This window comes from Malania oleifera, chromosome 2, assembly GCF_029873635.1.
Source record: "Malania oleifera isolate guangnan ecotype guangnan chromosome 2, ASM2987363v1, whole genome shotgun sequence".
In the NCBI taxonomy this organism is placed as follows: Eukaryota; Viridiplantae; Streptophyta; class Magnoliopsida; order Santalales; family Ximeniaceae; genus Malania; species Malania oleifera.
Window position 1 is genome coordinate 2,033,832 of NC_080418.1, and position 27,036 is coordinate 2,060,867.

General features: G+C 36.4%; 2 protein-coding genes across 2 annotated transcripts; both read left to right on the forward strand.

Annotated features, from left to right (window-relative positions):
• The first annotated feature begins 741 nt into the window (after positions 1-741).
• LOC131147765 (biogenesis of lysosome-related organelles complex 1 subunit 1) lies at positions 742-24,872 on the forward strand. The gene is made up of 3 exons (XM_058097323.1): positions 742-1,019; positions 1,156-1,361; positions 23,175-24,872. Exons 1-3 carry the CDS (start codon positions 869-871, stop codon positions 23,262-23,264), a joined length of 447 nt encoding a protein of 148 aa, XP_057953306.1. The 5' UTR covers positions 742-868; the 3' UTR covers positions 23,265-24,872.
• On the forward strand, positions 23,219-26,681 carry LOC131147764 (peroxidase RIP1-like). Its single transcript, XM_058097322.1, has 4 exons — positions 23,219-23,296; positions 24,521-24,684; positions 25,063-25,257; positions 25,979-26,681. The coding sequence occupies exons 1-4, from the start codon at positions 23,233-23,235 to the stop codon at positions 26,534-26,536; spliced, it is 981 nt and encodes a 326-aa protein (XP_057953305.1). The 5' UTR covers positions 23,219-23,232; the 3' UTR covers positions 26,537-26,681.
• Positions 26,682-27,036: the final 355 nt, after the last annotated feature.

The window sequence follows — 27,036 nt, forward strand, 5'->3', positions numbered from 1 at the left end:
AAGTGTTTTGGGTTGGGGATATATTTTGTGTAGATATTATTATCGGTATCAGAGTATTTTTATATTTATTGCAGCATAATTTTTGAGGTGTCATAGTTTGGCATCAGAGCTTTATATGATAAGAAAAATAAAAATATAGTAGAAATTTTGGGTCGTGACACTCGTGCTGATAACGTATTATAAAAAAAATACAAAAAATAAATAAAAAAATTAAATAAGATGAGGCAGAGATTTTACGTGGTTCGGATATACCTACTCCATGGACGGATTGGATAAAAGTTTCACTATTTTGAGAGGAATTACAATATGATATGAATTGCCTTATACAAAATATCTCTTATTATTTATTTTATATCTCTCATCTTTCTTTCTACTTCTATCATTCTCTCTTCATTTTTTTTCTATACCACTAGCTATGTGAGTTGAGATATTTATAGTTTTCACAAGCTAGTTAATGTTAACTTTATTAGTGGAAACATATATAATAGGTTCATAGAGATATGAATTAGCACAAACATATGTGACATATTCATATGAATATGAATTAGTGTAGACATATAGGGCATGCTCATCAGGATATGAAAATATGAATAAAATATGGATGAATTGTTGTCATCCCCATTCATAACAGAAATTATTTTTTCAAAGTAATTGTTTCTAAATGAAATAAATAATAATAAAATATTTAATCAAAAATCCTGTATTTTCCAAGATTATATTCTCAATTTTTATTATCTAGGCCCAAAATTTCTATTACTGAAATCTAGTTTCCTACCAGAAGAGGAAACCGAACAGGAAACGCATAACGCATTCCGACTGAGAGGAAAGCAATTCCGAGAAACTACATTCCCAGTCCTAATTGCGCAGAATGTCTTCGTCTCAGTTGCCACGGGCGCCCCCGCCGTATTCCTCGGCGGTCGGAGGATCGAACTTCGAATCTTCTGCGTCACTGGAAGCTTCGCTGCTTCAACTTATCCATGATCACAACCAAATCTCAGTCAGACTCCGCGAACGCACCGGTCGCTTTATCCTTTCCTTCCTGGTTTCTTATCTCAAAATTTTTTCCCATCTGAACAACAAAACAAATTTATGAACAACAAAACAAATTTATCTTTTGAATTTGATGAAATGCGTTTGCGCGTATGATGTGAACAGAGAAAGCGAAGAAAGATGCGGTCAGATCGGCGACGCGCGTATCCGACCTGCTGGTTGATGCTGTGAACGGTGGCGTTCAAGAATCCTTCGTTAACGAGAAGCGGATCGAACTTGAAGTTCGCGCATTAGCTGCTACGATTGTACGGTTTGCGAAGCAGACCGACCAGTGGCTCGCGACTTCTCATGCTTTAAACTCTGCTATAAAGGTTCTCTCCTCTCTCACTCTCTCTGAAGCCCTACAATTTAATGATTTTCTGTGCTAAAACAATAGTTGTTGGTTGTGGATTGCGCAGGTTTTAGTTTAGATCTTTATGCAGAAGAATCTCCCGGGTAGTGCTTTCCCGGGTTGTGCTTTTTGAGCTCATACCCTTATAGTGTGTTATGTAAATATACATTTTGGAAGTATAACCGTGCAACTGCTACACACTTCTTTAGATAAATGTATGTGGCTATTTTAGGATCATAAATAGGGCCATGGATTTGAACATTTCGTGAATTCTGTGATGATATTCTATGTTAATTTTTACAATTTAAACTATGAGTATTCTTTTCCATCAGCAAAACTTTTTCCTGGTTTATTTTCCATTAAATTCAGTCTTTGTGCAACTCGTACTTGATAATGCATATCATTAAATCTTAATGTTGTTTTCTATCCCAGTCTTCTGCAGTATAAGTCTTTACAGTTGATGTTAGACTCTATGAGGGGAGGGTTACAGCTATAATTTGGATTGAAATGGTGAGAAGGGACCTTGACATCACTCCAATATTCAGGAGATGTTGTTCTAGATGGAGTAGAATGGCCAAAAGAAAAAAAAAAGATTATATATAGCTGACCTCTTCAGAGTGATAGAGAGAGAGAAGTTTGAGGCAGATTTTGTTAACACTTTGGTACTTTTTTCACTTGTAGGTTCTATACCAATGTGGAGTGTGTCAGTGATGATATATTATAGATTTTTAGCTTGGGTGTTGTTATAGACTCATAAAGTTTACAAGGAAATGAAGATTTGGGAATTTATTCATGATATGAGAGGGCTATTATGAAGAGGGTTTGTGTCGGATCTTTTCCCAAGAGAATATATTCCTCTCAAACTCTTGTTCGTTAGGGCGACAAAAGAAAACACATGTTTGTCTTGCCATAGTGTTCTCTTTTCCTTTTCTCCAAAGAAGTTTCACACTACTAGCTCAAAACTAATACAAGTGGTTCTTGAAACCAAGTTCTGAATTAGATTCTTTCCTCCTTTTTAATTAGATCTTGTTGGTGCAAGCTTCTATCAAGAATTTGAAAAGATTAGGCTTTGCTGTCAAGACATATGCAAAGGAGAAAGCTTAGGAAGTGTCATAATGTAAACAAGATTTTTGAAGAAGATTTATGCATGGTTGGAGGATTCTTCTAACTAGGTGACAATTTTGTCTTGGAACCCCATTTATGCATTTCTTAAACAGAACCTTGCCCCAACCATGATTGAATCTTGCTCTTGTCATGATAGAACTTTGCTTCCATCATTATAAACCTTAAAATACTTTTAATGGGCCATATGCCTAAGTGTTTATATTTTGGATTTAATGGAAATGACGTTACAATGTAATTTTTGCAACTTCTTAGGCATTGTTGCAAAAAATATTCTATGTTTAAGTATTATATTATTTTGTATGTTGCTTTCTTTTTGAAAACATTATACTCTAATTTGTATTATATATTTATTGATTTATAGAGACACATCCTAGGTACTTCTAAGTTCTAACCTCTTAACTCTTTACATATTTCTCTAGCTGCGGGCTGACATTGGGTAGGCCTCTTTACACATCTTCTTTGTCAACTTAGTGGATTTCAGCAGTACTTTATTTTTTTATTTTTCCCTTTTGACAAAACGCCATTCCCTGTTAATTGATTGTCTTGGTGGTTGCTTGGTTTTATTTTTCCTTCTTCCTTATTGCTGTTTGCTTGATTTGGTCGTGGGAGAACTATACACTGCGTCCACTGGGATGGATGGGGATTAATACAAAGTGTTTGATTGAGATATGCACTTTGTTGCTTCTGACGGCGAAGAACTCTATTGAAGCCCAAGGGCATGAATGCATGATATTGTTGAGCATCAGTTTCAATTTCTGATGATGGGAATGATGAAGGGTAAGTAAGTAGTGAAACCATGACAAACACATATTCTTTCTTGTCACTAATGGAACATTTGGTTGTACCCAAAAATTGGATAGGTAGGATTCTGATAAGCTCATTATCAGCCTAAATTTTTTTTTTAAGTAAAAATTGGAAATAAAATAGCCTATCTTTGCATCGGATTGATTCGTATGAGTTACTATCTTCTTTCATGCTTGTTCTAGAGTGTTTTTTGCATTTTTTGAATTCAAATAGGTTTGTCTTTACAAGATAAGCACCTTTAGAAAGATAGCATGTCAGTCCCAATCTCACTGGGCATGAATCATTCCTTGAGGCTTGGGGCTAGCTCAAGGCCTATGTAGCCTGCCTTACCTTTTGGCATGGGTGGGGGTCGTGACTCTTGTGGTGCTTGGAGTAGCGCTAATTTATAGTTGTGCTTTTTGTGACTGCAAAGTAAAACAACCAAGCCTTGACTCCTAGTCACTTACTAGGTGGGTTCAGTTATATGGATCCTTCTGCCGTTCTACATGATTTAGGGCAATATCCACTGAAGTTGCAATATCCACTAAAAGTTGGAGCATGGCAAAATCCTTACTAGTAAATCTATGTTTACTCTTCCCCCGTCCTGCTGCTTCTAATAACAACTAATTGACCCCTTATTAATTGTGCTCAAACTATCGTAAGCGTCCTCTCTTATCTTGGTGATATGCCTAGATTACCATGGGTTTATTGATTCATTACTTTATCCTTTAGAGTTATATCACTCATCCATCTTGCCATTCTCATTTTTGCACCTTTAGGTTCTATTTGGCTTATTCTTGGGAATGAAGTGGCTATAATAGAAGAAATTGATACAGAAAATGTGTTATTATCATAAAGGAAAGATAATAATTTTTATGAATGAATATATGTGAAATATTTAGTTCCATATTTCACCAAGGAATGTAAAAAAGAACACAATTTTTTTTTTTTGCATGAACAACCTCTTTCTAAATTATTGGACCCCTAAACAATTTTTATTACATTTTCATTGTATTTCATTCAATTTCTAGGCATGGATATTCTATGAACTAAACATAACTTTAGTTTTTAAGTATGTTGTTTTTTAGTTGCACAATGTTCTAATCCATAAAGCTTAGTGCCACAGTCCTATTCTTACCTGTGACACATGCAAGAGGACCACTTGTGAACTAGTGGGAACATGGGTTCGAATATGGAAAATGTCATCGGACATATTTAGAATGTCAATGTCACTATGATGTTGTGGTGGATCTACATAGTTTTTTTTTTTGTTTTTGTTTTTTTAATAGAAAAGACAATTTTATAAAAATTGAGAAAAAAAGTACAAGGAGGACAAGGAGTTCTCCCCAACTAGCCAGAAAAGCTGAAGAAAAACAACAAACAGTGAGGGAAAAACCAAAAAAGGAAAAAACAAAATACAATACAAAAAATCCATGGTGCCTTCCAATCTGTAGATAGGTTAGATAGTGGAATACCCCTAAAGAAACCCAAGGAGAGCACCCACAAGGAGGCTAGGAAAGTGGCTCTATCCCACAAAAGTTGTCAGCAGCATGATCGACTTTTGAAAATCCTAGCATTCCTCTCTATCCACAAGGTACAAAGGATGGGAAAAAAAGCTGCACACGATAGAGCTCTGCCATTCCTGTTCTTAACAAAACCCTTGAAATTAACCAAAAGTAGGTCTTTCACTTTTCCCGAAGCACTCATTCTTCCCCTGCTAAAGAGAAAAGGGCATTCCAAAGCTGTGATACCACCTTGCAATGCACAAAAAATGGCATTTGACTCATTGTTTTCACAACACATGAAGCACATATTAGGACTAGAAGCCATTTTAGGGTCTTCTCTTCTGAAGCGAATCATGTGTGTTAATTCCTTCCATTATCACAGCCCAAACAAAAGCTTGAAACTTCCCTGACACCTTAGCCCTCCAAGGAAAGTAGTTCCAAGGAAAAGGGTTAGGCATATGGGTTTTCACAAGGTGAGAAAGAAAAGATTTAGGAGTAAATTTCCCTAAAGAATCCCCCTCCCATGCTCTCTCATCCTCACTAGAAGATGAATGTGCTGGTCCAACGAGGAAATAAGATGAGCTCTCTTTTGTTGAGATTCTTGAATCTTGAAAAAATGGAAATCCCAAGAAGAGGGACCCCCATAGAAGAAGTAAATGATTTGAGAGGAGCATTATAAAGTGAAGAAAGCTTAAAAAGACAAGGAACCTTCAGCTCCAACAAAGTCTCCCCCCCCCCCCCCCCCCCCCCCACAAAACACACACACATCTTCCGAAAAACGGACTTTATTGCCATTACCCACTTTGAACCAAATAAGTGGAAACAACTAACTGGCTACTTGACAGAAAAATTTCTAGTGAGATGAATGAGAAATGATGCCATTGCTCTTTCTCTACCTCCCATTTTGTTTGATCCCATACTTACTCTTTATCACCTTATGCCAAAGGGGTTCAATTTCTAAAGGGAACCTCCAAAGCCATTTACTTATAAGAGAGATGTTCTTAGATGCCACATTCCCTATGCCCAGACCCCCCTCCAACTTTGGTTTGCTAACCATGTCCCACCTAACAAGATGGTCACGACTACCCTCCATGGGACCTGACCAATTGAAACTATGCGTAAGCCTCTCTAAGGATTTGGCTACTCTAGGGGGGACTCTAACAAAGAGAGATAACAAATTGGAATATTTGAGAGAGGAGCACTAACGAGAGTAGCACGACTCGGGAAAAATAAGCCCTCTTCCATCCTTTCTCTTTCCTAGCCACCTTTTATAAGATAGGATCCCAAAAGGCCTTAGAGTCTGGGTTACCTCCAAGGGGGAGGTTGAGATAATTTAGGGGCCATTGAATGGATTCACGTTCCACGAAATTCTGAATAGTCTTCTCACCCATGTTGATGCCAGCTATACCACCCTTGGACAATAAAATAGTTTAGGTGGCATTCTTGGGACAATGATATATGCTTCTTCTGGATGGTTATTCATGCTAAAGCGAGAATGTGACAAAAAGATTTTATTTTTATAGGGAATAAATGGTGAGTTTCCTACCACCCTCGGTGTCTACACTGTTTGGCACTGAGTACCTTGAAGAGCATTTAGGGGTGACCTCTTGACATTCTTGAGAGGTATCTGTTGGCCTAACGAGGCTTAATCTCATTTTGATAATGACAAACTAAGGAATCTACTTGTGCTATCAAGTGTACCTACATGTATTATAGCTTACAAGCACAATGAACAATGTAAAGCCATGAGAAAAACAAGTAAAATGAAGAATGACTATTGAAGAAGAGTTTGGATGATGATCAAGCTTAAAGACATGGAGACGTAGATAGTATTCCATGTTTATTGTAACATAAGTCTCATATAAGTACTTCTCAAATTAGTATTTGTTTATGAAGCTCTTAGGATAAATTATTGGACTTAGAGACCTTTTCAATTACTTGGAAAATATTTTTTACCAAGTCCAAATATCTTTTCAAAAGGATACAAATGAGTTTTGGAATAAAAAAGATAAAGAACATTGAATTTTAGGGTGTTCGGGCGACCGAGGCTTATGCTCAGTCGGCCGAATGCAGGAATCTGAACAAACTGATTTGGCTTCAAAGAGTTCGGGCAACCGGACCTATAGTGTAGTCGACCGAATGGCTACTGCCATTGTTAAAGTCTAGACAGTGTTGGTTTGGGCGACTGAAGTGAGAGTTCAGTCGACCGAACAGGTTTAGGAGACCAAACGTAAGGTTTAGTTGATTGAAAGGCTATTGTTTGTTTCGAAATTCATGATTTTAATTGGTTCGGGCGACCAAAGCATGCAAAATGTTTTGTGAATAGTGCGATATCTTTCCGATTTTTAAATATATTGTTACCAAAACTTGCACAAACGGTAAGATTTCAAACCTAGCTATAAAAGACTAACCCTAATTGTGTTAGGGCAACCCTATAGCACGAAAATACATTGATTTTATATTTTGAAAATCTGCTGTGCGCTGTTCTCTTTTTCTAAAAATATTTTCTAGTTTTATATTTCAAAGTTCAAAGCTTTCAATCTAGAAAACCTAGCAAATCTCTTGAGTTTCGTAGAAAAAATTATTTTGAGAGTATCGTAGTGTTTTTACGTGTACAAATCTGCTCTTTGAGAGAGTTTTTTTTATTGTACAGACTTTGCTATTGTTCTACTTGTGAATTGATGGTTCGGGTGTGTATCATTGACAAGAAAGAGGGTGTTCTTGCTTGAGAGGTGTCTCCACCTACTGAAGGAGTGAGGTGCTCCACGTATTGAACAGAGAGAAGTGCTCCACTTACTGAACAAAGGGTATGGTAAAATCCTCATAGTGAGTTGCTTGAGGCAAGGATGTAGGCACGTTGCCGAACCTTGTAAAAAATGCCGGTGTCATTCTTTCCCTTATCTCATTTCTTTTCTAGCATATTTATTTTTAAACTATATATGCTGTATATGGTGTAAATGATTTGTTTCGATTTGTGAAAGTTGTGAATGCCGTGAATGATTTGAATATTCCTGTTAATCGAAATCTGTTGGACCTACGAATATAAATATTGTGATCTAGCTATTGGAAATAGTATTGTGTTTGTACATCATTCAGTTAAGTTAATATATGAATTATTTGGTAGCCAAGTAAGTTTTTGTTAATATTGATTTGCTGCAAGTACTATTGATAGAGTGTAGTTGATTCCATATTAATACATAAGTTTGAGTTCTCTCATATTTAGGATTGCTGTTATTGGTATAGCTGTTTGCTGAAAATATTTCCGTGGTAGTTAAAATATTTAGAGCACGTGTTAAAAACGTTTTAAAATTAATCAAGCTTCCGTACATAAAATTTAAAATACCCAATTCACCTCCCATTTGGTATTACATCTTAATTGACAATTGGTATCAGAGCGTAGGTTGCAATGAATCCTAATAGGTAGTTGCACAAAGATCAAAATGGCAAACCTAGGTGTGTCCCCATTTGGTGAAGGACAATCCTCTGCCCGGCCCCTAATATTTTGCGTTGTGAACTACACCTGTTGGAAATAGAGGATGAGAATATTTTTACAAACCATGGACTGGAGGGTTTGGAGAGTTGTAGTCCAAGGAAACTATGTGCCTACTAAGCTCACCGAAAATAAGGAAATTCCTAAGGAAGAAAGTGAAATTAGTGAGGTTGACATGAAACAAATGCAAATAAATTCGAGTACAATGAATGGCCTATTTTGTACATTAGATGCAAATGAGTTTAATAGAATAATGGGCTGCAAGAGTGACAAAGAAATTTGGGAGAAATTAGAGATAACATATGAAGGAATTGTAGACGTTAGGGACAGTAGAATAGACATGCTCACTAGTAAGTATGAAGCTTTTAGAATGAACCTAGGAGAATCCATATCTAGCATGTATACTAGGTTCACTCACATTATAAACTCCCTGAATGCTCTAGGAAAGAACTACCCTACCTATGAGATGATAAGGAAAGTTCTTAGAGGTCTCCTAGTCCCACTTATTTGGGAACCTAAGGCTATTGTCATAAATGAAGGTAGAAACTTAAAGACTATGACCTTAGACGAGCTCATTGGGTTACTTCTCACATACGAGATTACCATTAATGAAAGAACAACTGAAGCTAGCAAAGCAAAGAATTCCATTGCACTTTAAGCTTCCAAAGAAAGCTGAAGTGATGAGGAAGATGAAGAGATGGATGAAGAAGATATGGCTTTAATCATCAAACGACTAGGTAGATTCTTCAAAAAGAACAAGAGATTTATTAGGAATTTTCGAGGATCTAGAATGGACAAAGGAGAAACAAGTAGGAAAGAAACAAAAGCAGAACCTCCAACTTGCTATAACTGTAGGCAAGTAGGCCACATTAAACCTGATTGTCCACAGCTTAATAAAGATTCTAAGAAGAAGAAGAAGGCAATGAAGGCCACAACTTGGGATGACTTTAGCTCAAGCAGCTCAGAAAGCAACTCGAGCAATCAGGAGGTGGCAAACTTCTACCTGATGGCATTAAACGATGAGGTAAACTCTTACTCTACCTCGTTTATTGATTCTAGTAATGATTCCTGCAATGAATCCTGTGATAGCATGTCATCATACACTGAATTGCAAATCGAGTTATTTAAATTACATAAAAGCTTTGTTAGGTTGTCTAAATGGAACACCACACTAAAAGGTGAGAATGAAATGTTAATGAAGAAATTAGAGTCAATTTACACTGTTGAAAAAGAAAAAGACTCATACATTGCTGAACTAGAGAGTAAGACTGAAAAGATGACAAAAAACTAGAGGACTTGAAATCACAAGCCACTGCTGAAAAGGAGAAAGATTTAAAGATCACAAGTCTAGAAAGAAAAGTAGAAGATTATTCTAAAATAATCTGTAACTTCACAAGAGGAAAAGAAAATTTTGACAAACTAGTTGGCTCTCAAAAGATATCTTTAGACAAAGAAGACATTGGATTTAATGGAATAGAAAACAAGAGAAAGAAGAATCTCTACATGGGTGCCAGCACTTCCTCAAACAATGCCCACACACACACACCACGTGTTTCTTATGTAAAAAGAAGGGCCATGTAAAATTTGAGTGCCCATTTAAAAGAAAGCATGTTAAAACTAAAAAGGTGTGTAAAGTCAAAGAAGCTTCTAAAACTGACCTAAAAGGACCAAAGAAGGTTTGGGTACCTAAGAGAATTGCTTGAATCCTTTTGTAGGTATGTTTTAGGTCCACCCCCTCAAAAGACAAGTGGTACTTAGGCAGTGGATGCTCAAGGCACATGACGGGAGGTAAGTCCAAGTTCACATCATTAACACTAAAGTAAGGTGGACACGTCACTTTTGGAGACAATGGCGAAGGTAAAACTATCGGCATCAGCAAAGTCGGTAAGGAATCTTCCTTGATCATTGAGAATGTCTTATTAGTTGAAGGTTTAAAAAATAACCTGCGTAGCATTAGTCAACTTAGTGATAAAGGATTTGACATAACCTTCAAAAATGATAAATGCAGAGTTGAAAATGCAGAAAAACGTGAAATACTCTTCATTGCAAATCGTTATGAAAACGTGTATTGCATAAACTTTGAAAACTTAATGTCTTAAGATGTAAAATGTTTTACGACCTTGAATGAATCTACTTGGTTATGTCATAGGAGATTAGGACATGCTAGCATGGACTTCTTATCTAAGTTAGCTAAGAAGAATTTAGTTAATGGCTTACCCAACACAAAATTCACAAAAGAAAAAGTTTGTGATGCTTGCCAACTCGGGAAGCAAACTAAGACAAGCTTCAAAAAGAAGCAAGTGATATCCACTAGAAGGCCATTGAAGTTAAATCATCTACATCTGTTTGACCCTTCTAAAACACAAAGTCTAGGAGGAAAGCAATATGCATTTGTCATAGTAGATGACTACTCCAGGTTCACCTGGGTGTTATTCTTAACCTCCAAAGATGAAGTGTGTAAAATGCTTACCAACCTGTGTAAGAAACTCCAAAATGATATGGGGTATGGTATTTTAAACATAAGAAGTGATAGAGGGGGAGAGTTCAAAAATAAAGATGTTGAAAACTTTTGTGATGAAAATGGAATCTCACACAACTTTTCAGCACCTCGATCACCTCAACAAAATGGAGTTGTTGATAGAAAGAACAGATCCCTACAAGAAATGGTTAGGACTATGCTAAACGAGCATAACTTGCCTAAATACTTTTGGGTTAAAGCGGTAAATGCCACCTGTTATGTTATGAATAAAGTCTCCATTAGGGCTAACCTGAATAAAATCCCTTACCAGCTTTGGAAAGGAAAGAAACCAAACATTTCATAGTTCCATGTATTTGGTTGTAAATGTTTTGTTTTAAATGACGAAGGGGACCTAGGAAAATTTGATGCAAAATCCGATGATGGGATTTTTCTGTGATATGCTTTGAATAGTAAAGCATTTAGAGTTTACAACAAAAGAACGTTGTCTGTTGTAGAATCTGTTCATGTTGTATTTGATGAAGCCAACCCATTATCTTCTAAAACCATTGATAATGATGATCTAGATATAAGAAAGAGTTTAGAAGACTTAGCAATTCATGATAGCAAAGAAGAGAACATTGAAATTAAAGAATCATCTGATGATGACTCTCTAAATCAAGTTGAATTGCCAAAAGAATGGAAATATGTGAAGAACCACCCTAAGGACCAAATCATTGGTGAACCATCACAATGGGTGTCAACTAGATCTTCACTTAAGAACCTATGTAATCATTGTGCGTTCCTATCACAAGAGGAACCTAAGAACATAAATAATGCAATCAATGATGATTCATGGGTATTAGCTATGCAAGAAGAACTAAATTAATTTGAAAGGAATAAAGTTTGAAAGTTAGTTTTTAGACCCAATGATCATTCAGTAATGGGCACTAAATGAGTTTATAGGAATAAAAGGGATGAAAATGGCATTGTTGTCCGTAACAAGGCTAGACTGGTAGCACAAGGTTACAATCAAGAGTAAGGAATTGATTTTGAGGAAACCTATGCTCCAATAGCTAGAATGGAAGCCATTCGTATGTTACTTGCCTATGCATCCCATAAAAACTTCAAACTCTATCAAATGGATGTGAAAAGTGCATTCTTAAATGGTTTCATAAATGAAGAAGTATATGTAGCACAACCCTCAGGTTTTAAAGATTTTCATTTTCTGAACCTTGTGTTCAAATTTTCGAGAGCCTTATATGGGTTAAAACAAGCTCCTAGAGCTTGGTATGAGAGATTGAGTGGCTTTCTGTTAGGAAGTGGATTCTTGAGAGGAAAGATGGATAGTACTCTCTTTATCAAAACCTAGGCCAATGATATGCTTATCATTCAAATTTATGTTGATGATATCATATTTGGTGCTACAAATGAGAATCTATGCAAAGAGTTTGCTACATGCATGCAAGATGAATTTGGGATGAGCATGATGGGTGAACCTTACACATTTTCTAGGTATTCAAATCAAGCAAGCTAATAATGGCACTTTTATAAACCAATCCAAATACATAAAAGACCTGCTCAAGAAATTTGATATAGAAGGTGGCAAGGCATTGGGAACACCAATGAGCACTTCCACTAGTCTTGATAAGGATGAGCAAGGGAAACCGGTAGATGTCAAATACTACCGAGGTATGATTGGTAGTCTGCTCTACTTAATGGTCAGTAGACCAGATATACTGGTCAGCGTTTGTAAGTGTGCTAGATTTCAAGCCTCACCTAAGGAATCACATCAAATAGCTGTTAAAAGGACCTTAAGGTATTTGATTGGTACTATAGACTTAGGTTTATGGTACCAAAGGACACATGCTTTGAAATGATCAGCTACTCATATGCGGGCTTTTCTGAGTGCAAATTGACCGCAATAGTACAAGCTGTACATGTCACTTTTTAGGACATTCTCTAGTATCTTGGTTCTCCAAGAAACAGAATTCTGTGGCATTATCTACCACCGAGGCTGAATATGTTGCCGCAGGCTGTTGTTGTGCTCAAGTCTTGTACATGAAGCAATAACTCAAAGACTATAAATTGAATTATGAGTTTGTGCCAATAAAGTGTGATAACACCAGCGCCATTAATATATCTAAAAATCCGATATCTCACTCAAGAACAAAGCACATCGATATAAGACATCACTTTCTCGAGTTCATGTGCAAAAGGAAGACATTAGTCTTGAATTTGTGAGCACAGATGAACAATGGGCCGACATATTCACGAAACCCCTTCAAGAGGACCGTTTTATATTAATAAAACGTGAATTAGGCTTATTGCATGCTAGAGAAGAAGCTTGAAGAGATTTAGATCATTACCCTAAGTATTCCAAGCCAAATCCAAGAAATTTAAAAATTTTGGGACTTCGGGCGACCGAAGAGTGTTGGTTAGTCGACTGAACCCCCGTTAGATTGGTCGCTGAGAGTATCCAGTGGTTTAGGTGACTGAAAACTCAACATAGAGTCAATTGAAGACTTTGGGCGGCTGAACTCCCAGTCCAGTGGACCGAATGCCTACTAAGTTAGGAATTTTTAAATCAGGATGTTCGGGCGATCAAACGTGGAGTTCAGGCGACTGAACTGCGCAGATATAAAATTTGAAACTTGCGAAAAACCCTAACTTTGAAGCACTTCAGCTCCCCGAACCCTATTCTTCTCTCACCTGAACCTGCGTCTTACCCTCTTTGGGCCTTCTACACTTGGATTTTGCTTCCAAAACTAAGATCTAAGCTCCAATCTTGCTTCTTAACCTCAGATTTCTCCGAAATCATGCCAAGATCGAAGAATATTGCTCACAAAAATCCTTCTTCAGGACAAGACGACACCGAGCATATTCACCGCTGGCTTTTAACTTCGGGAGCGAAGAAAATCTACAATGAATATCTTCGTTCTGTAGAACCTATTTTGGGTAAAATTCTAGACATTGCCTCTATGCAAGAAAAATTTCCCAATATTCAGCGTGTGTTTGTTGGCATAGGTTGGGATAGAATTGTATCTTATTAACCCAAAGGAGTTTATCCAAATTTGGTACGCCTATTTTATGCGAACTTAGGAAAGGAAGGCACCATTTACACAACTCATGAACAAATGTTTTTCACTCACCCCACAAACCATAGCTGAAAAATTTCGAATTCAGAATGGGGATTTTTAATGTCCAAGCTTAGGACAATCTTGGAGAATGGAACAAGAGTTCACCCCCCAAAATTTTTTGCCTTTTATCTTAACCGAACCACCAATTCATTTTGGTCATCCGCCTTTGTATAGGCAGTTAACCCTTGAGGCTAAGATCATTTACTTGTTCATTACATACAACATTCTACCTAGGAGTGGGTCACGAGATCATATTTCCTATTTAGATTGTTTTGTTATGTGGTGCATATATACCGGCAAGCATCTTGATCTTCCAACTCTTATACTCAAATGGAGGGGCTCTGAATCTCATTTTTAAGTATCTTGGTCTAGCTCGTTCATCAACTCTATTTGTCAAATGAAAAAAACTTTGACAAATTCTCATCAACCACCATAAAACTAATGGGATATGAGCATGCTGGTGTACTTGGTTGGATCCCCAAATACCGACCACCTCTGCGAGATAATTTAAATGTAAGAATGGAGGAGGGACATGAATATGAACGTCGGGATGATCCACACCATGAGCAGCCTCTTCAGCTGGTACAACTGCTCTTGATTATGCCACTATCCTAGGTACTCTTCAGTATTTTCACCAGCGTATGGAATTCTGACTTGATGGTATGCAGCGAGATTTCCATTCAAATTTTCGTTCAATCAATCAGCCCCTCGCCACAATTGAGAGTCACACGGGTATTGCTTCCTCATCCAAAGGGAAAGCACCCATGGAAGAAAGCTCGAGCGAAGCGGAGGATGACGAGGATGATGAGGAGGACAAAAGCTCATCTGGTGGAGATGATATTGATGAGGACTAGCTGAAAGTTACTATTAGAGAGATCGTTTGAAACATTTTGTCTCTGATTGTCTTTTGATTGTATTTTTTTTTTGTTTTGTTTTGCAAACAGCTTTATCATGTAATGACTTCTAATATTGTTATATGGCTTGTCTGCAATCGTTATGAGTTCTACTTTGGCAATATTGAATATGTATGCATGTTGAATGTTGAATGTTAATTGTGACTTTCTACTGATTGTCATATCTTTGTGAACTGCATGCTGGTTGTTGGCGAGCTTATGTTTGCTATTTATGTTTTGTTGAGTACTTTTTGCTGATGTCCAAAGGGGGAGAATACCAAGCAAAATGTAATATAATACTTTTGTATCTTCCAAAGGGGGAGAATAATGTATTTTCCAAATGTATTTTGAGCTAAATGCAAAATTAAGAATTCTATAGACAAAGGAGAGATTTTAATCACAATTGCGCTTAAACAAATGTTTTGACTTTGCTTATTTTTTATGTTTATGCTTATTGTAAGGGGGAGCCTTACCAAGGCTACCTCATTTTGCTCCTTGTTTGTCATCATAAAAAATGGGGAGATTGTTGGCCTAACAAGGCTTAATCTTGTTTTGATAATGACAAACTAAGGAATCTAATTGTGCTATCAAGTGTACCTACAGGTATTATAGCTTACAAACACAATGAACGATGTAAAACCATGAAGAACGCAAGTAAACTGAAGAATGACTATTGAAGAAGAGTTTGGAAGATGATCAAGCTTAAAGACATGAAGACTTAGATAGTATTCCATGTTTATTGTAACATAAGTCTCATGTAAGTACTTCTCAAATTAGTATTTGTTTATGAAGCTCTTAGGATAAATTATTGGACTTAGAAACCTTTTCAATTACTTGGAAAATATTTTTTACAAAGTCCAAATATCATTTCAAAAGGATACAAATGAGTTTTGGAATAAAAAAGATAAAGAACATTGAATTTTAGGGTGTTCGGGCGATCGAGGCTTATGCTCAGTCGACCGAATGCAGGAATCTGAACAAACTGATCTGACATCAGAGAGTTTGGGTGATCGGACCTATAGTTTAGTCTACCGAATGACTACTGCCATTGTTAAAGTCCAGACAATGTTGGTTCGGGCGACCGAATTGAGAGTTAAGTCGACTGAACAGGTTCAGGTGACTGAATGTAAAGTTCAGTCGACCGAAAGGCTACTGCCTGTTTAGAAATTCATGATTTTAATTGGTTCGGGCGACTGAACTCCCAATTTAGTCGACCAAAGCGCACGATATGTTCTACGAACAATGCGATATCTTTCTAATTTTGAAATATATTATTACCAAAACTTGCACAAACGGTCATATTTCAAAACTAACTATAAAAGGCTAACCCTAATCATGTTAGGGCAAGCCTATAGCATGCAAATAGATTGATTTTACATTTTGAAAATCTGCCGTGCGCTGTTCTCTTTTTCTGAAAATATTTTCTGGTTTTATACATTAAAGTTCAAAGCTTTCAATCTAGAAAACCCAGCAAATCTCTTGAGCTTCAGAGCAAAGATTATTTTGAGAGTATTGTAGTGTTTTTACGTGTACAAATCTGTTCTTTGAGAGAGTTTTTTCATTGTACAAACTCTGCTATTGTTCTACTTGTGAACTGATGGTTTGGGTGTGAATCGTTGACAAGCAAGGGGGTGTTCTTGCTTGAGAGGTGTCTCCACCTACTGAAGGAGAGAGGTGCTCCACCTACTGAACGGTATAGTAAAATCCTCATAGCGAGTTGCTTGAGGCAAGGACGTAGGCACGTTACCAAACCTTGTAAAAAATACCGGTGTCATTCTTTCCGTTATCTCATTTACATTTCTAGCATATTTATTTTTAAACTATATCTGCTGTGTATGCTGTAAATGATTTGTTTCGATTTGTGAAAGTTGTGAATGCCGTGAATGATTTGAATATTCTTGTAAATCAAAATATGCTAGACCTACGAATATAAATATTGTGATCTAGCTATTGGAAATAGTATTGTGTTTGTATATCATTCAGTTAAGTTAATATATAAATTATTTGGTAGCCAGGTAAATTTTTATTAATATTGATTTGCTGCAAGTACTCTTGATAGAGTGTAGTTGATTCCATATTAATACATAAGTTTGAGTTCTCTCATATTTAAGATTGCTGTTATGGTATAGTTGTTTGCTTAAAATATTTCCATGGTAGTTAAAATATTTAGAGCATGAGAATTTAGGTATACTCCCAAGAGGAGGGGTGAAATGAGTTTTTAAAATTTCTTTGTAACTTAGGTTTGTAAATGCCTTTAAGTATTACCCTTTTCAATTTAATTTCCAACAACCACACTATCAGTAACCTCACAAGTTTAGTTAACAATCCTTTGTTCAATCCAAATTCAATCTATTATAAATGAATGATATTAAAGACTAGCTGTTAAATTCCAATAACAAATATCAATCTTAGAACTTCAATATTTAGAATCAGAATTGTTCTTCAACAATGATCATTACCAATATGAAGAATAATTTCAGAGGTTTGATTTTATGAAGCCTGCAACTTTCCTTCAATGGAATAATTAATTGAGCAAAATTAACTTCAGCTGTGATATTCAAAAATCGGTTATTCAATTCTACTCTTAATTTGTTAAACCAACCAATATCAAACGATATAGTTTCTTGATTTCATGTATGAACCAAAATCAGTAATTCAGCAACTTCCAATATGCAGAAAGTTCTCAATAAGCATACACGTAGATTATATACTTGCAATAAAGTAAAGAGATTGGGAAAGAAGAGTTGAAGAACATATTTTTTACAAGCAACACGCTGTGAGGATTTTTCTTTCTCAACTTAGTTACCAGGTGAAGTTACAACCTCTCTCATTGAAAGGTGGAGTTCGCCTCTTTAGTGAGAATCCCCTCTTGCTAGGCAACGATCCAACAATCTTGAATCGTCAAGAAAACAAGAAACAAAGAGCAACTTTTGTTCATATAAGTGAAACTCTCAGTCAGAGTAGATTTGTACAATTGACATACAATATACTTCGGCAATAAACAATATAGAAGAGTGAAGTTCAGTAGAATATCACCATGGTTCTGATTTGAATTGAAATTCTCAGTAGAAAAGATCAGAAAACCGTGGGTTGTTTCAGCAAAAGCACAACAATACTTCATAAAATATTTCTGCAGGAGAACTTTGAATTTGTAATTTGTATGTGCTTGATTGTTGTTTTTAATTTGTGAAAATAACAAGTATTTATAGAGTAATAAAGCATATTACCGTATTCCCCAAGTTACTTGCCGTACTTCCCAAGTTTTCTCCAAGTTTGGGAGTCAAGAAATCAGTTTTGGAAACTTTCCCTTGCTGTTTAAAAGTTAAAACAAGAACTTCAGTCGACTGTGACTTGAGGCTCAGTCGCTTGTGCCTTTTAAGTTCAATGTATTTTGAAAACACAGTGTTGAGTCAGTCGACTGTGACCTAAGGTTCAGTCGCCTGTCTCGGCTCTGTTTGCTTAATATTAACAGTATAAAAGTGTCAGTCGCTTGATGAAACTCCATCAGTCGCCTATCCTGTTTGTAGCTTATGTTTTTCAAGAACTTTGATTCCAAGACTTATGTTTTTCAAAACTTTATCTTTGAATCTTGGAAAACTTAAAAGAGACTTTTAAAATATTTTCCATGTTTTTCAAAAACAGGTCTCTAAGTCAACTATAGTTCCTAAGAGCTTCAAACATTCATATTGAAATCGTGAAGTACTTATATGAGACTTTTTATAAACTATAACTTTCTAATTACTAAGTCTTCATGCATTGGCTTCCATTCGTTGTGTCTATCTTTAGCTCTTTCTTCAATTAACTTTAGCTTCATCAATACTCATGTCTCTAAGCATAATTGTCATTCAATCTCTTCAAACACTTGATTTTGGTCTTTATGAAAGCATTTGAGCCCTGTTAACCAAACATGTTAAGTACCCTTGATTTGTTATCATTAAAATAGGATTTTAAGCCTTGTTAGGCCAACAGAGCATGTGTTAAGTAAGTTTTAAAATTAATCAAGCTTCCGCACATAAAATTTAAAATACCCAATTCACCCCCTTCTTGGGATTACACCTTAACTTACAGTATTTTGGGCTTTTGTTGGATGGAAAGCCGCATGGATGACCTTTGGAGAATGAGGTCGTGTGTCACTCTTGACCTAGAAGCTAGGATGTGGACTAGTGTTGGCCCTTGAGTATACTCTTGGGTGGTGTCACCTTACACCTAATTGGACTATCAAGGGATGTTAATTCTTTGTGTTTGTCTCAAATAGTGTAAGGTGTCACTCTCGTCAACTCCAACTTTTGGGTGGTTAGGGATAGGTTCACTTGTGCGAGGATCGTGTTATAGGGATGCAAATACCCTTCAATGTTTATGGAATGTGAGTTTGACATGCGAGTCATGGTTTCTCAGTGACCTCCTTAGTTGGGACAGAGGCCATCATGCTATGAGATTTGACCATTGAGTTGAATCCATAAGTGTTTCCATGTATTTGGATGAGTTGGGGGGGACCTGGTGTTGTCTTGTCGTCTGTTGGTTGTTGTGCATAGGTGTGAATCTGTCATATTCTGTAGATTAAGACAAAGGTGATTCTTGTGGCATTGGAAATTTTCCATCTTATGACGGTCGATACTAGTCTCTCATTGAGAGTTGAAATTGGATTGATGTTGTTGACTTCATTTCTCTTGTTGAAACTTGAGATGTGGCATTGATTAGGCAGGGGTCAATCCACCCTTGGGTGTGTGTGTGGGTCACAGTCACCATTTTAATGGTGTTACACATTGTGTGGTTTGGCAGAAATTGGCCTTTGATATTCTATTACGAGGAAATAAGGATGCTTGAGATTACCCTATGCCTTGGATGTGGGGGATAAGGATTTATGGGAACTAAAATGATTGAGAATATGTTGTTTCTTCCCTGTGCCCCGGGGGGGGGGGGGGGGGGGTTTGTATTGAGGCCACAAATTTCTCCTATTTTGGTTCGCATTGGAGTTTGGATGGCAATTCACAATGATTTTTGCAATGTCCTTGTTCCAAAGTTAAAGGTGATATTCTTAGATATATAGAAATGGATGATAGTGGGAACTTAGAAAGCTCATATTCAATGGAAAAAGTGAGATTCTTGGATTTATGGGAAGGGAAATAATGGTGAAACCCTTGTGCAGCTAGCTGCCAAGTAACATGATTGCGGCTTTGTGTTACCCTTGTGCAGCTAGCTGCCAAGTAACATGATTGCGGCTTTGTGTTTGTCAAAATGATGACGGGAACTAGTTGGGTGTGGACTCAAAGGGAATCACAATTGTTGCTTGGACCCCAAGAGTCCCCTTACGATATGAGTTTTGATGGGAACATAGTTGGAGACCGAAACTTGTGGAATTGATGGTTAAGTACTTGTGTGCTGCTAGCTAGGAGGCCTTATCTTTATCTTTTGCTAGAGGGCATTGGGATTTGGTTGCTAGAGGGCATTTGAACTATGTTTGCCATGGGGCACATGTGCCATTTTGGCTAGAGGGCAGATCTTTAGAGTTTCTTGGAAAGGCTGAGTTTGAGATTGGAAAGCTAGAGGGCAATGAAGTCACAAAGTCAGCCATGACAGATTGGGTTTGGGATTGGAATGTTATAGGACAATTGAAAGCATGAATCTGTAGTGAGTGCCTATGCTTGAGGCAATAATTAGTCTAGGTGCCATGAGGTACCATTAGCGATGTTGAGCTGTAATCTTGTTTGTGGTAATTTTCTATGAATATGTGGATTTGATGGTTGACGTGGAACATGGAGAAATTGGGGGATTTTAATTTTATCTTCATGATTGAACATTGAGAACTCTCTAATTTTTGTACATGGTGTGGAAGCCTTATATACCAGAGATAAAAAGAGTGTGGGATCAGAAAACAATTATGCCATGAAAATGATAGTTCTTTTGGGGGAAAGGGGAATTTGGAATGAGATTCTGTGCATATTAAGAGAATTGATATCAACTTCCTAGCAATGGTATCCAGTGAGGGTCTTAGGGGCACACTGTGAGAAGGGAATCACAACTGGAATGACTTTTTATGAACAAGGTTTCCCTTGGTCTTGGTTGATTTTAGGACTTGAAATCGATATAAGGAGTTATTGGTGTTTGTGGACCAAAGGATTGTCTTCCACTCAACTAGTGAAGGGAGTCTTGAGTTATTTAGGTATAAGGATGAAATATGAATCCATATCAAGGGTTAGAAATGTTTGGGATTACTGCTTTATATCGTCAAGACTTGTTAAGGTTGTTGTTGGAGGAATGTTCTTGGATTTTTCAATTTCATTGAGGAGTTGGAGGTCAGAATGTTGTGTATAAGAAGAAGCAGAATATCACTTCACACTTTGAAGATACTTTGGGTTTGGGAAGGTCTTCCAAAAGTGTCTACTCAAGATTGTGTTCAAGTCTAGTTTGGGACCAGCACTTAGATTATGTAATGGTGGAGAGATTGGTCTGGAGAGCTTGTTATTTCAGGATTGTGCTTTGAGTTTGTGGAAGGTGAAGACTAATGTGTGTCTTAATCCATGAGGGTGCTTATAAGATGAAGGGGGGAAGATGTCGCGGTCCTATGTTCTTGCTTCTGTGACACAAGCAAGAGGACCCTTTGGGCAGACTTGGAAGGAACTAATGGGAACATGGATTTGATTATGAAAAATGTCATAGGACGTACTTTGGTTCTTAATAAGATTTTGTGATAGATCCAAACAATTATCAAGGTGGCATTCTTGGGCCAGTGGTATATGATTCTTCAAACTCTGGATGGTTACGCTTGCTAAAGTGAGAATGTGACAGAAGGATAAATCTTTAGGGAGAAAATCAAGTGAGTGTGCTACGACCCTCGGTGTCCTCTTGGGCACCAAGTGAGCACCCTGAGGCAAGTTCTTGATATCTTGCCTTGGGCTTTCAACAGCAATTGGAATCCCATGAATGACTTACATAGGATGAGGTCGCACATTACTCTTGAATGTGCACCCTTGTTGGCCCTTGGATATACTCTTGGGTGGTGTCGTTTTATACCTAATGGGACTATCGAGGGATGTTAATACTTTGTATGTTTTTATTAGTAGTGTATGTTGTCACTTTTGCTCCGGCTTATGGGTGGTTAGTGGCAGTTTCACTTACACGAGGATCGTGGTGTGGGGATGTGAGTAATCCTCAGTGCTTGTGGAATGTGAGTTCAACATCAGAACATCCTTACTGTTCGAGTGGGGTTTCTCATGATCTTCTCAATTGGAACAATGGCGCTAATTTGGATTCATGAGCGTTTCCATCTCTTTGTATGTGTAATCTTGTCAACACATGGGCATGATTTCATTACATGTGCAAATTAAGGCAAAGGTGATTCTTGTGGTATTGGAAATAGCCGTTCTTCAATTATCTTGTGGAACTTTTCTTTTAAGTTCAGTTATGTTTGGTATATAGCAAGCATGTCTATTCATTAGAATGTAGTGGTTATAATAGAAGAAATTGATAGTTTAGAGAGAAAAAAAATGCTTTATTACCATAAAGTAAATAAAAATACAAATAACAAATAAAAATAAAAATTAATGTGTCATAATAAAGAATAGACATGGAATAACTATTTCTAAATTTCACAATGGATATGTCTATTCCTTTCATATTCTATGTGTTTTCCATCCAATTCCTAGGATTGGGTATTCTGTGAACCAGATGTAACTTTAGTTTCTGATTATGCTGTTTTTTAGTTGCTTTAACATTCTAATACATAAAACATAGCTGGTCTAACAGTCATCTTGTAGAACTGAACTTATAATTTCATTGTTGTTTTATGATCAGCATTTCTCTGTTTTACCCATCCTAACTCTTACGTATTACATCTTCAATTTCTCCTTCAACTTGGATAACTGTTTGTCTTGGTGTTGTGCTGCCAACGTCGTTGTTGCTATTTTGTATAAATTTTATAACAGCAATTTAATTTCCATATGGATATATCCATTTAAAGTACTGCATTTGGTAACTCTGGCTGGGGAGAATAGTTCTTCTGAGTGACTCCAACCCCTGCCTTGGTCTAATGATTTCAAAATTTCATTTATTTTCCCATGTTTTTCTGTCAGATAAAGAGAGCTTGATTTTTTTATTTTATTTGAGGCATCATGCATTAGAGTTTCTGGGTAAACCATATTACTTCTGTGTCTATCGAGCTCTAGAAATAATCAGTGTGTACTGTATGTTGGAAGGGGCAAACCAGGGGAGCTTGATGATATTGATACTCAAAATTATATTTACAAGCAAGCAGCTAATATAAATTATATGTATGTATGTATGTATATATGGTTGTGAGATGTCATGATATGTCTTGTTTTATTTGCTTTACTCTTATTTTTTCTACATGTTTTGGTTGTAAGTTTTCTCAATTGTGGGATGAGTTCTTGTGTTTTCTTGATCAGGAAATTGGGGACTTTGAGAATTGGATGAAGACCATGGATTTTGATTGTAGAAGCATCAATGCTGCTATCCGCAACATTCACCAATCATGAACTCATGAAGCAGGTTCTTAGACAATCACCATGTAATTTGTGAAATTTATCATATAAAAACATTTGTTTTGCCAAATGATTTCTGTGAATGGTCTTGATCTGGAAGTCCCCCATTAATATCACCGCCCTTATGAAAATTCCCGACTAAGAACACTTTTTTTCCTAGTTCATGCATTATGTGTAAGGCCAAAGTTCGATGCTATCATGCTGTTCACAACTATATTGACCAGAAGTAGTATTCTTTTCTTTCCATTTTTCTATCTAATCTTAATTGGTGCCGGCTTATCACTCAGAGACAGAGAAAGTGGCGTGGGGTGTGTGTGTTGTCATGCCCATCATCCTTGTGTTCTTCTTCTTGAAAATGAGAGCTGTGGGATTTTAGTTTGGGAAGGCGAGAGATCAGAAGGGGTAAAAGGGGATTTTTGTTGTAGTTTTCTTTCCTCCTAACAATCAATCTCAACTTAGAGATATGAACTGTTCAAATTAGAGGAATGGAAAGTAGAGCAGTTAAATTAGGTAACAGTACTCAACTAGAGGAGTTTTACTTCACCCATCATGAACTCGATCACGTTATGTCATTCTACAAAGCCCGGTCAACTTTAATTTTTTTATCATATATCTTCTTCAAGAAGGATTGGACCTATTAATAACATTTCATAAGCTGTAGGCTCAGTTGAAATATTCTACTTACTGTCATTATTATTATTATTATTTTTATTGAGTGCTTTGTTAATATGCATAGAAGAAGTATACTAAGGCAGCAAAAGAAGAGACTTCATTGATTTTTTGTTATAATTGTTAATGCTACCCCTTGGGATGACATTGGTGCAATTATTTGATTGTATGCAGAGATTATATTTTTTTTTCATTGGCAAGGGCAGAATCAGTTAATTCGTCATTTTATAAACGATTCAGTCCAATATCAGTAGAGTGCAGAATGGAATGAAACCTTTTCTATTCTTTTAATTTAGTCAATGAGACTAATCAACTCCCCCCCCAAAAAAAAACCTCCCCTGTATTTCTAATTTGAACTGGTCTTATACATAAGCATGCCATTTACCCTTGATTTGGTCTACATCAATTAACCCCTAAGATGAGATTAACTATAATGTTATCATAGTAATGCGAACAAGTACAGGTTTCTTCTGTTCCCTCATTATATATACACACAATCTTGAATTTCTGTGGCACTGGATTTGTAACCACAATGGCTGCTGCTCCACAATCTTCCTTTGTATTTTTACTGCTAGCTGCAGCTATGGTGATCCCCGCCTGTGCTCAGCTCACACCTGATTTCTATGAAGAATCGTGCCCCAGTGCATTGCCCACTGTGAAAATGGTCGTGGAGAGGGCGATCCAGAATGAGCCACGCATGGGAGCTTCACTGCTCCGCCTGCACTTCCATGATTGTTTTGTCAATGTGAGTTTTGGTCCCAGTTTCTTGTATATTTGTTGCATAGAAAATGAACAGATTTACATAGATCACAAGTAGTTATTTATTTTCTGCGTTCTTCATTTGATTGTGTATTTCATTATTTGAACAGTGTGTGAATTTAGTTCACCGAATTTGATCTTCTTCGTTGTACGCGAATTATCGATACTTATTCTTGAGGTGTGTTGAATGGGAGAAAGGGGTGAAGTCCCTAGAAAGGGTTGTTTGAGAAAAAAAAAAAATAAGAAAAAAGAATTCTCAGTAAAATTAGAATGAAAGAAAAACATTTTTGCTTGCCCCGGAGTATGTCTTTCACAATAATAATAATAATAATAATAATAATAATAATAATGTTTTCATTGATAGGGTTGCGATGGATCAATTTTGCTTGATGATAATCCAAATTTTATTGGCGAGAAAACGGCTGCGCCCAACTTAAATTCTGTTAGAGGCTTCGAAGTAGTGGATGAAATGAAGGAAGAGGTTAATTTGGCTTGTAATGGCAATGTGGTCTCATGTGCTGACATTCTAGCCATTGCAGCTCGCCATTCTGTCCAAATTGTAAGTAATTATTTTATTTGTTTAACTAAAATACAAATGCACGTTGTAAATTAACTACCTACTTCGGAGACATCCAATTGTTCATCTCCAGCTCCTTTATATTATCTTCTCAACGTAAGTACTTTGTTTATGTTAATCAGTTTTCAACTGTTTGTGAAAAAACTGAAATCAAATTTTATAATTCAGTTTTTGACAATTTATTGTCATAAATTTTAATATAATCATTAATTTTATGCACTTTGAAATTAAAAAAATAAAAATAAAACAATCATTTGAATTTAAATATTATTAAAATAAAAATATACGTAAATTTCAAAAAATAAATAATAATTCTAATTGCAAAATATTTTTTTTTTAATTTTTCAATTGTCAAGTCCAAATAAAATTTTTATTGTGAAATAAAATTTATAAGTATAATAATTTAGTGAAATAGTTATAATAAGTCTTATTTTCATTATAGTATTTTTCTAATGCATATTATTTGCACTTTTATAATTTTGATTAAATTTTAATTATATTATTTTGATTTAAAAACTAAAATATTTTTTTTAATTAAAAATTAACTTATTTTAATTTTATAAATATTAAATAAAAATAGGTCGTTGGTTTCTAATTTTAATTTTTTGTTTTTGATATTTATAATTTTCGATTTCCTTAGGGTTTAAGTTTTGGGTATTACCCCTTGAGATTAAATTTTGATACTAATTGAATTGTGTATTAGTTGGGAGGCCCAAACTACGAAGTGCTGTTGGGAAGAAGAGATGCAAGGACCGCCAGTCTCAACGACGCCAACAACGACATTCCTCCCCCGTCTTCAAGCCTCCCCGCTCTGCTCTCAAACTTCCAATCTCATGGGCTGGGCCTCAACGACCTCGTAGCCCTCTCCGGGGCCCATACAATTGGGTTCGCCCGCTGCACCGTCTTCCGGGCCCGTATCTACAACGACACCAACATGGACCCTCAGTTCGCGGCCTCGCTAAGGAACCAGTGCCCCATCAACGGCGGAGATGGCGCCACGCACCCGCTCGATCCAACGGCTGCGATATTCGACGAGGCCTACTTCAACGGCCTGTTGGGCCTGCAGGGCCTTCTGCATTCTGACCAGGAGCTCTTCAGGGGGGACCCAAATGGGCCCACTGATGGGCTTGTGCGGCTCTACAGTCAGAACCCAGATGCATTTAAGCAAGACTTTGCGGCCTCCATGATCAAAATGGGTAACATCAAACCGCTCCTTGGGACTGATGGAGAGATCAGAATGAATTGTAGGAAAATTAATTAATTAATTAATGAACTTTGGGAGCCTATAATGTTTTTTTTTTTGGTGTGTAATTCATTTACGAAGTGTTTAAGAAAGTGACATTTGAATTTGAATTTTTGTAAATCTAAATATAATATTTAATAAATTAGTTAGAATTTTGCTTAAATATGAATTCTTGAAATTTGTACTATTTATTTTATTATCTATGACTTTTATGATTATATTTTATATTAGTTAGCCAGTCATGCAATTTGTTAGTGCAATGTTTATTTGTAAATTTGTGTGTTTATTTTGGTCGAATTTACCGAACGTCAATATTATTGCGTCAAAAATTTAGATGTTAAACTTAGTACTTAGTCATCTAAATTATAGGATAATTAAGAGTATTATTAGTGTGAGCGCATTTTGGCTTCCCAATCTGGGTGTTACCTCTATATTAGTCTTGTGTCTTCTTGGTTATTCTGTAATTAATTTTGTTACATATAACCATTCTCAATTTATTTTTAATGAGCTGCGCTAAT

Excerpts from the sequence above, each read along its gene's own strand:
- LOC131147764 (XM_058097322.1), top strand. The coding sequence starts at position 23,233 with ATGCTGCTATCCGCAACATTCACCAATCATGAACTCATGAAGCAGGTT. Across the intron at positions 23,297-24,520 it reads GGTTCTTAGACAATCACCAT|CTATGGTGATCCCCGCCTGT; the intron begins GTAATTTGTGAA and ends TGCTAGCTGCAG. Across the intron at positions 25,258-25,978 it reads CTCGCCATTCTGTCCAAATT|TTGGGAGGCCCAAACTACGA; the intron begins GTAAGTAATTAT and ends ATTGTGTATTAG.
- LOC131147765 (XM_058097323.1), top strand. The coding sequence starts at position 869 with ATGTCTTCGTCTCAGTTGCCACGGGCGCCCCCGCCGTATTCCTCGGCG. Across the intron at positions 1,020-1,155 it reads CAGACTCCGCGAACGCACCG|AGAAAGCGAAGAAAGATGCG; the intron begins GTCGCTTTATCC and ends TGATGTGAACAG. Across the intron at positions 1,362-23,174 it reads CTTTAAACTCTGCTATAAAG|GAAATTGGGGACTTTGAGAA; the intron begins GTTCTCTCCTCT and ends TTTCTTGATCAG.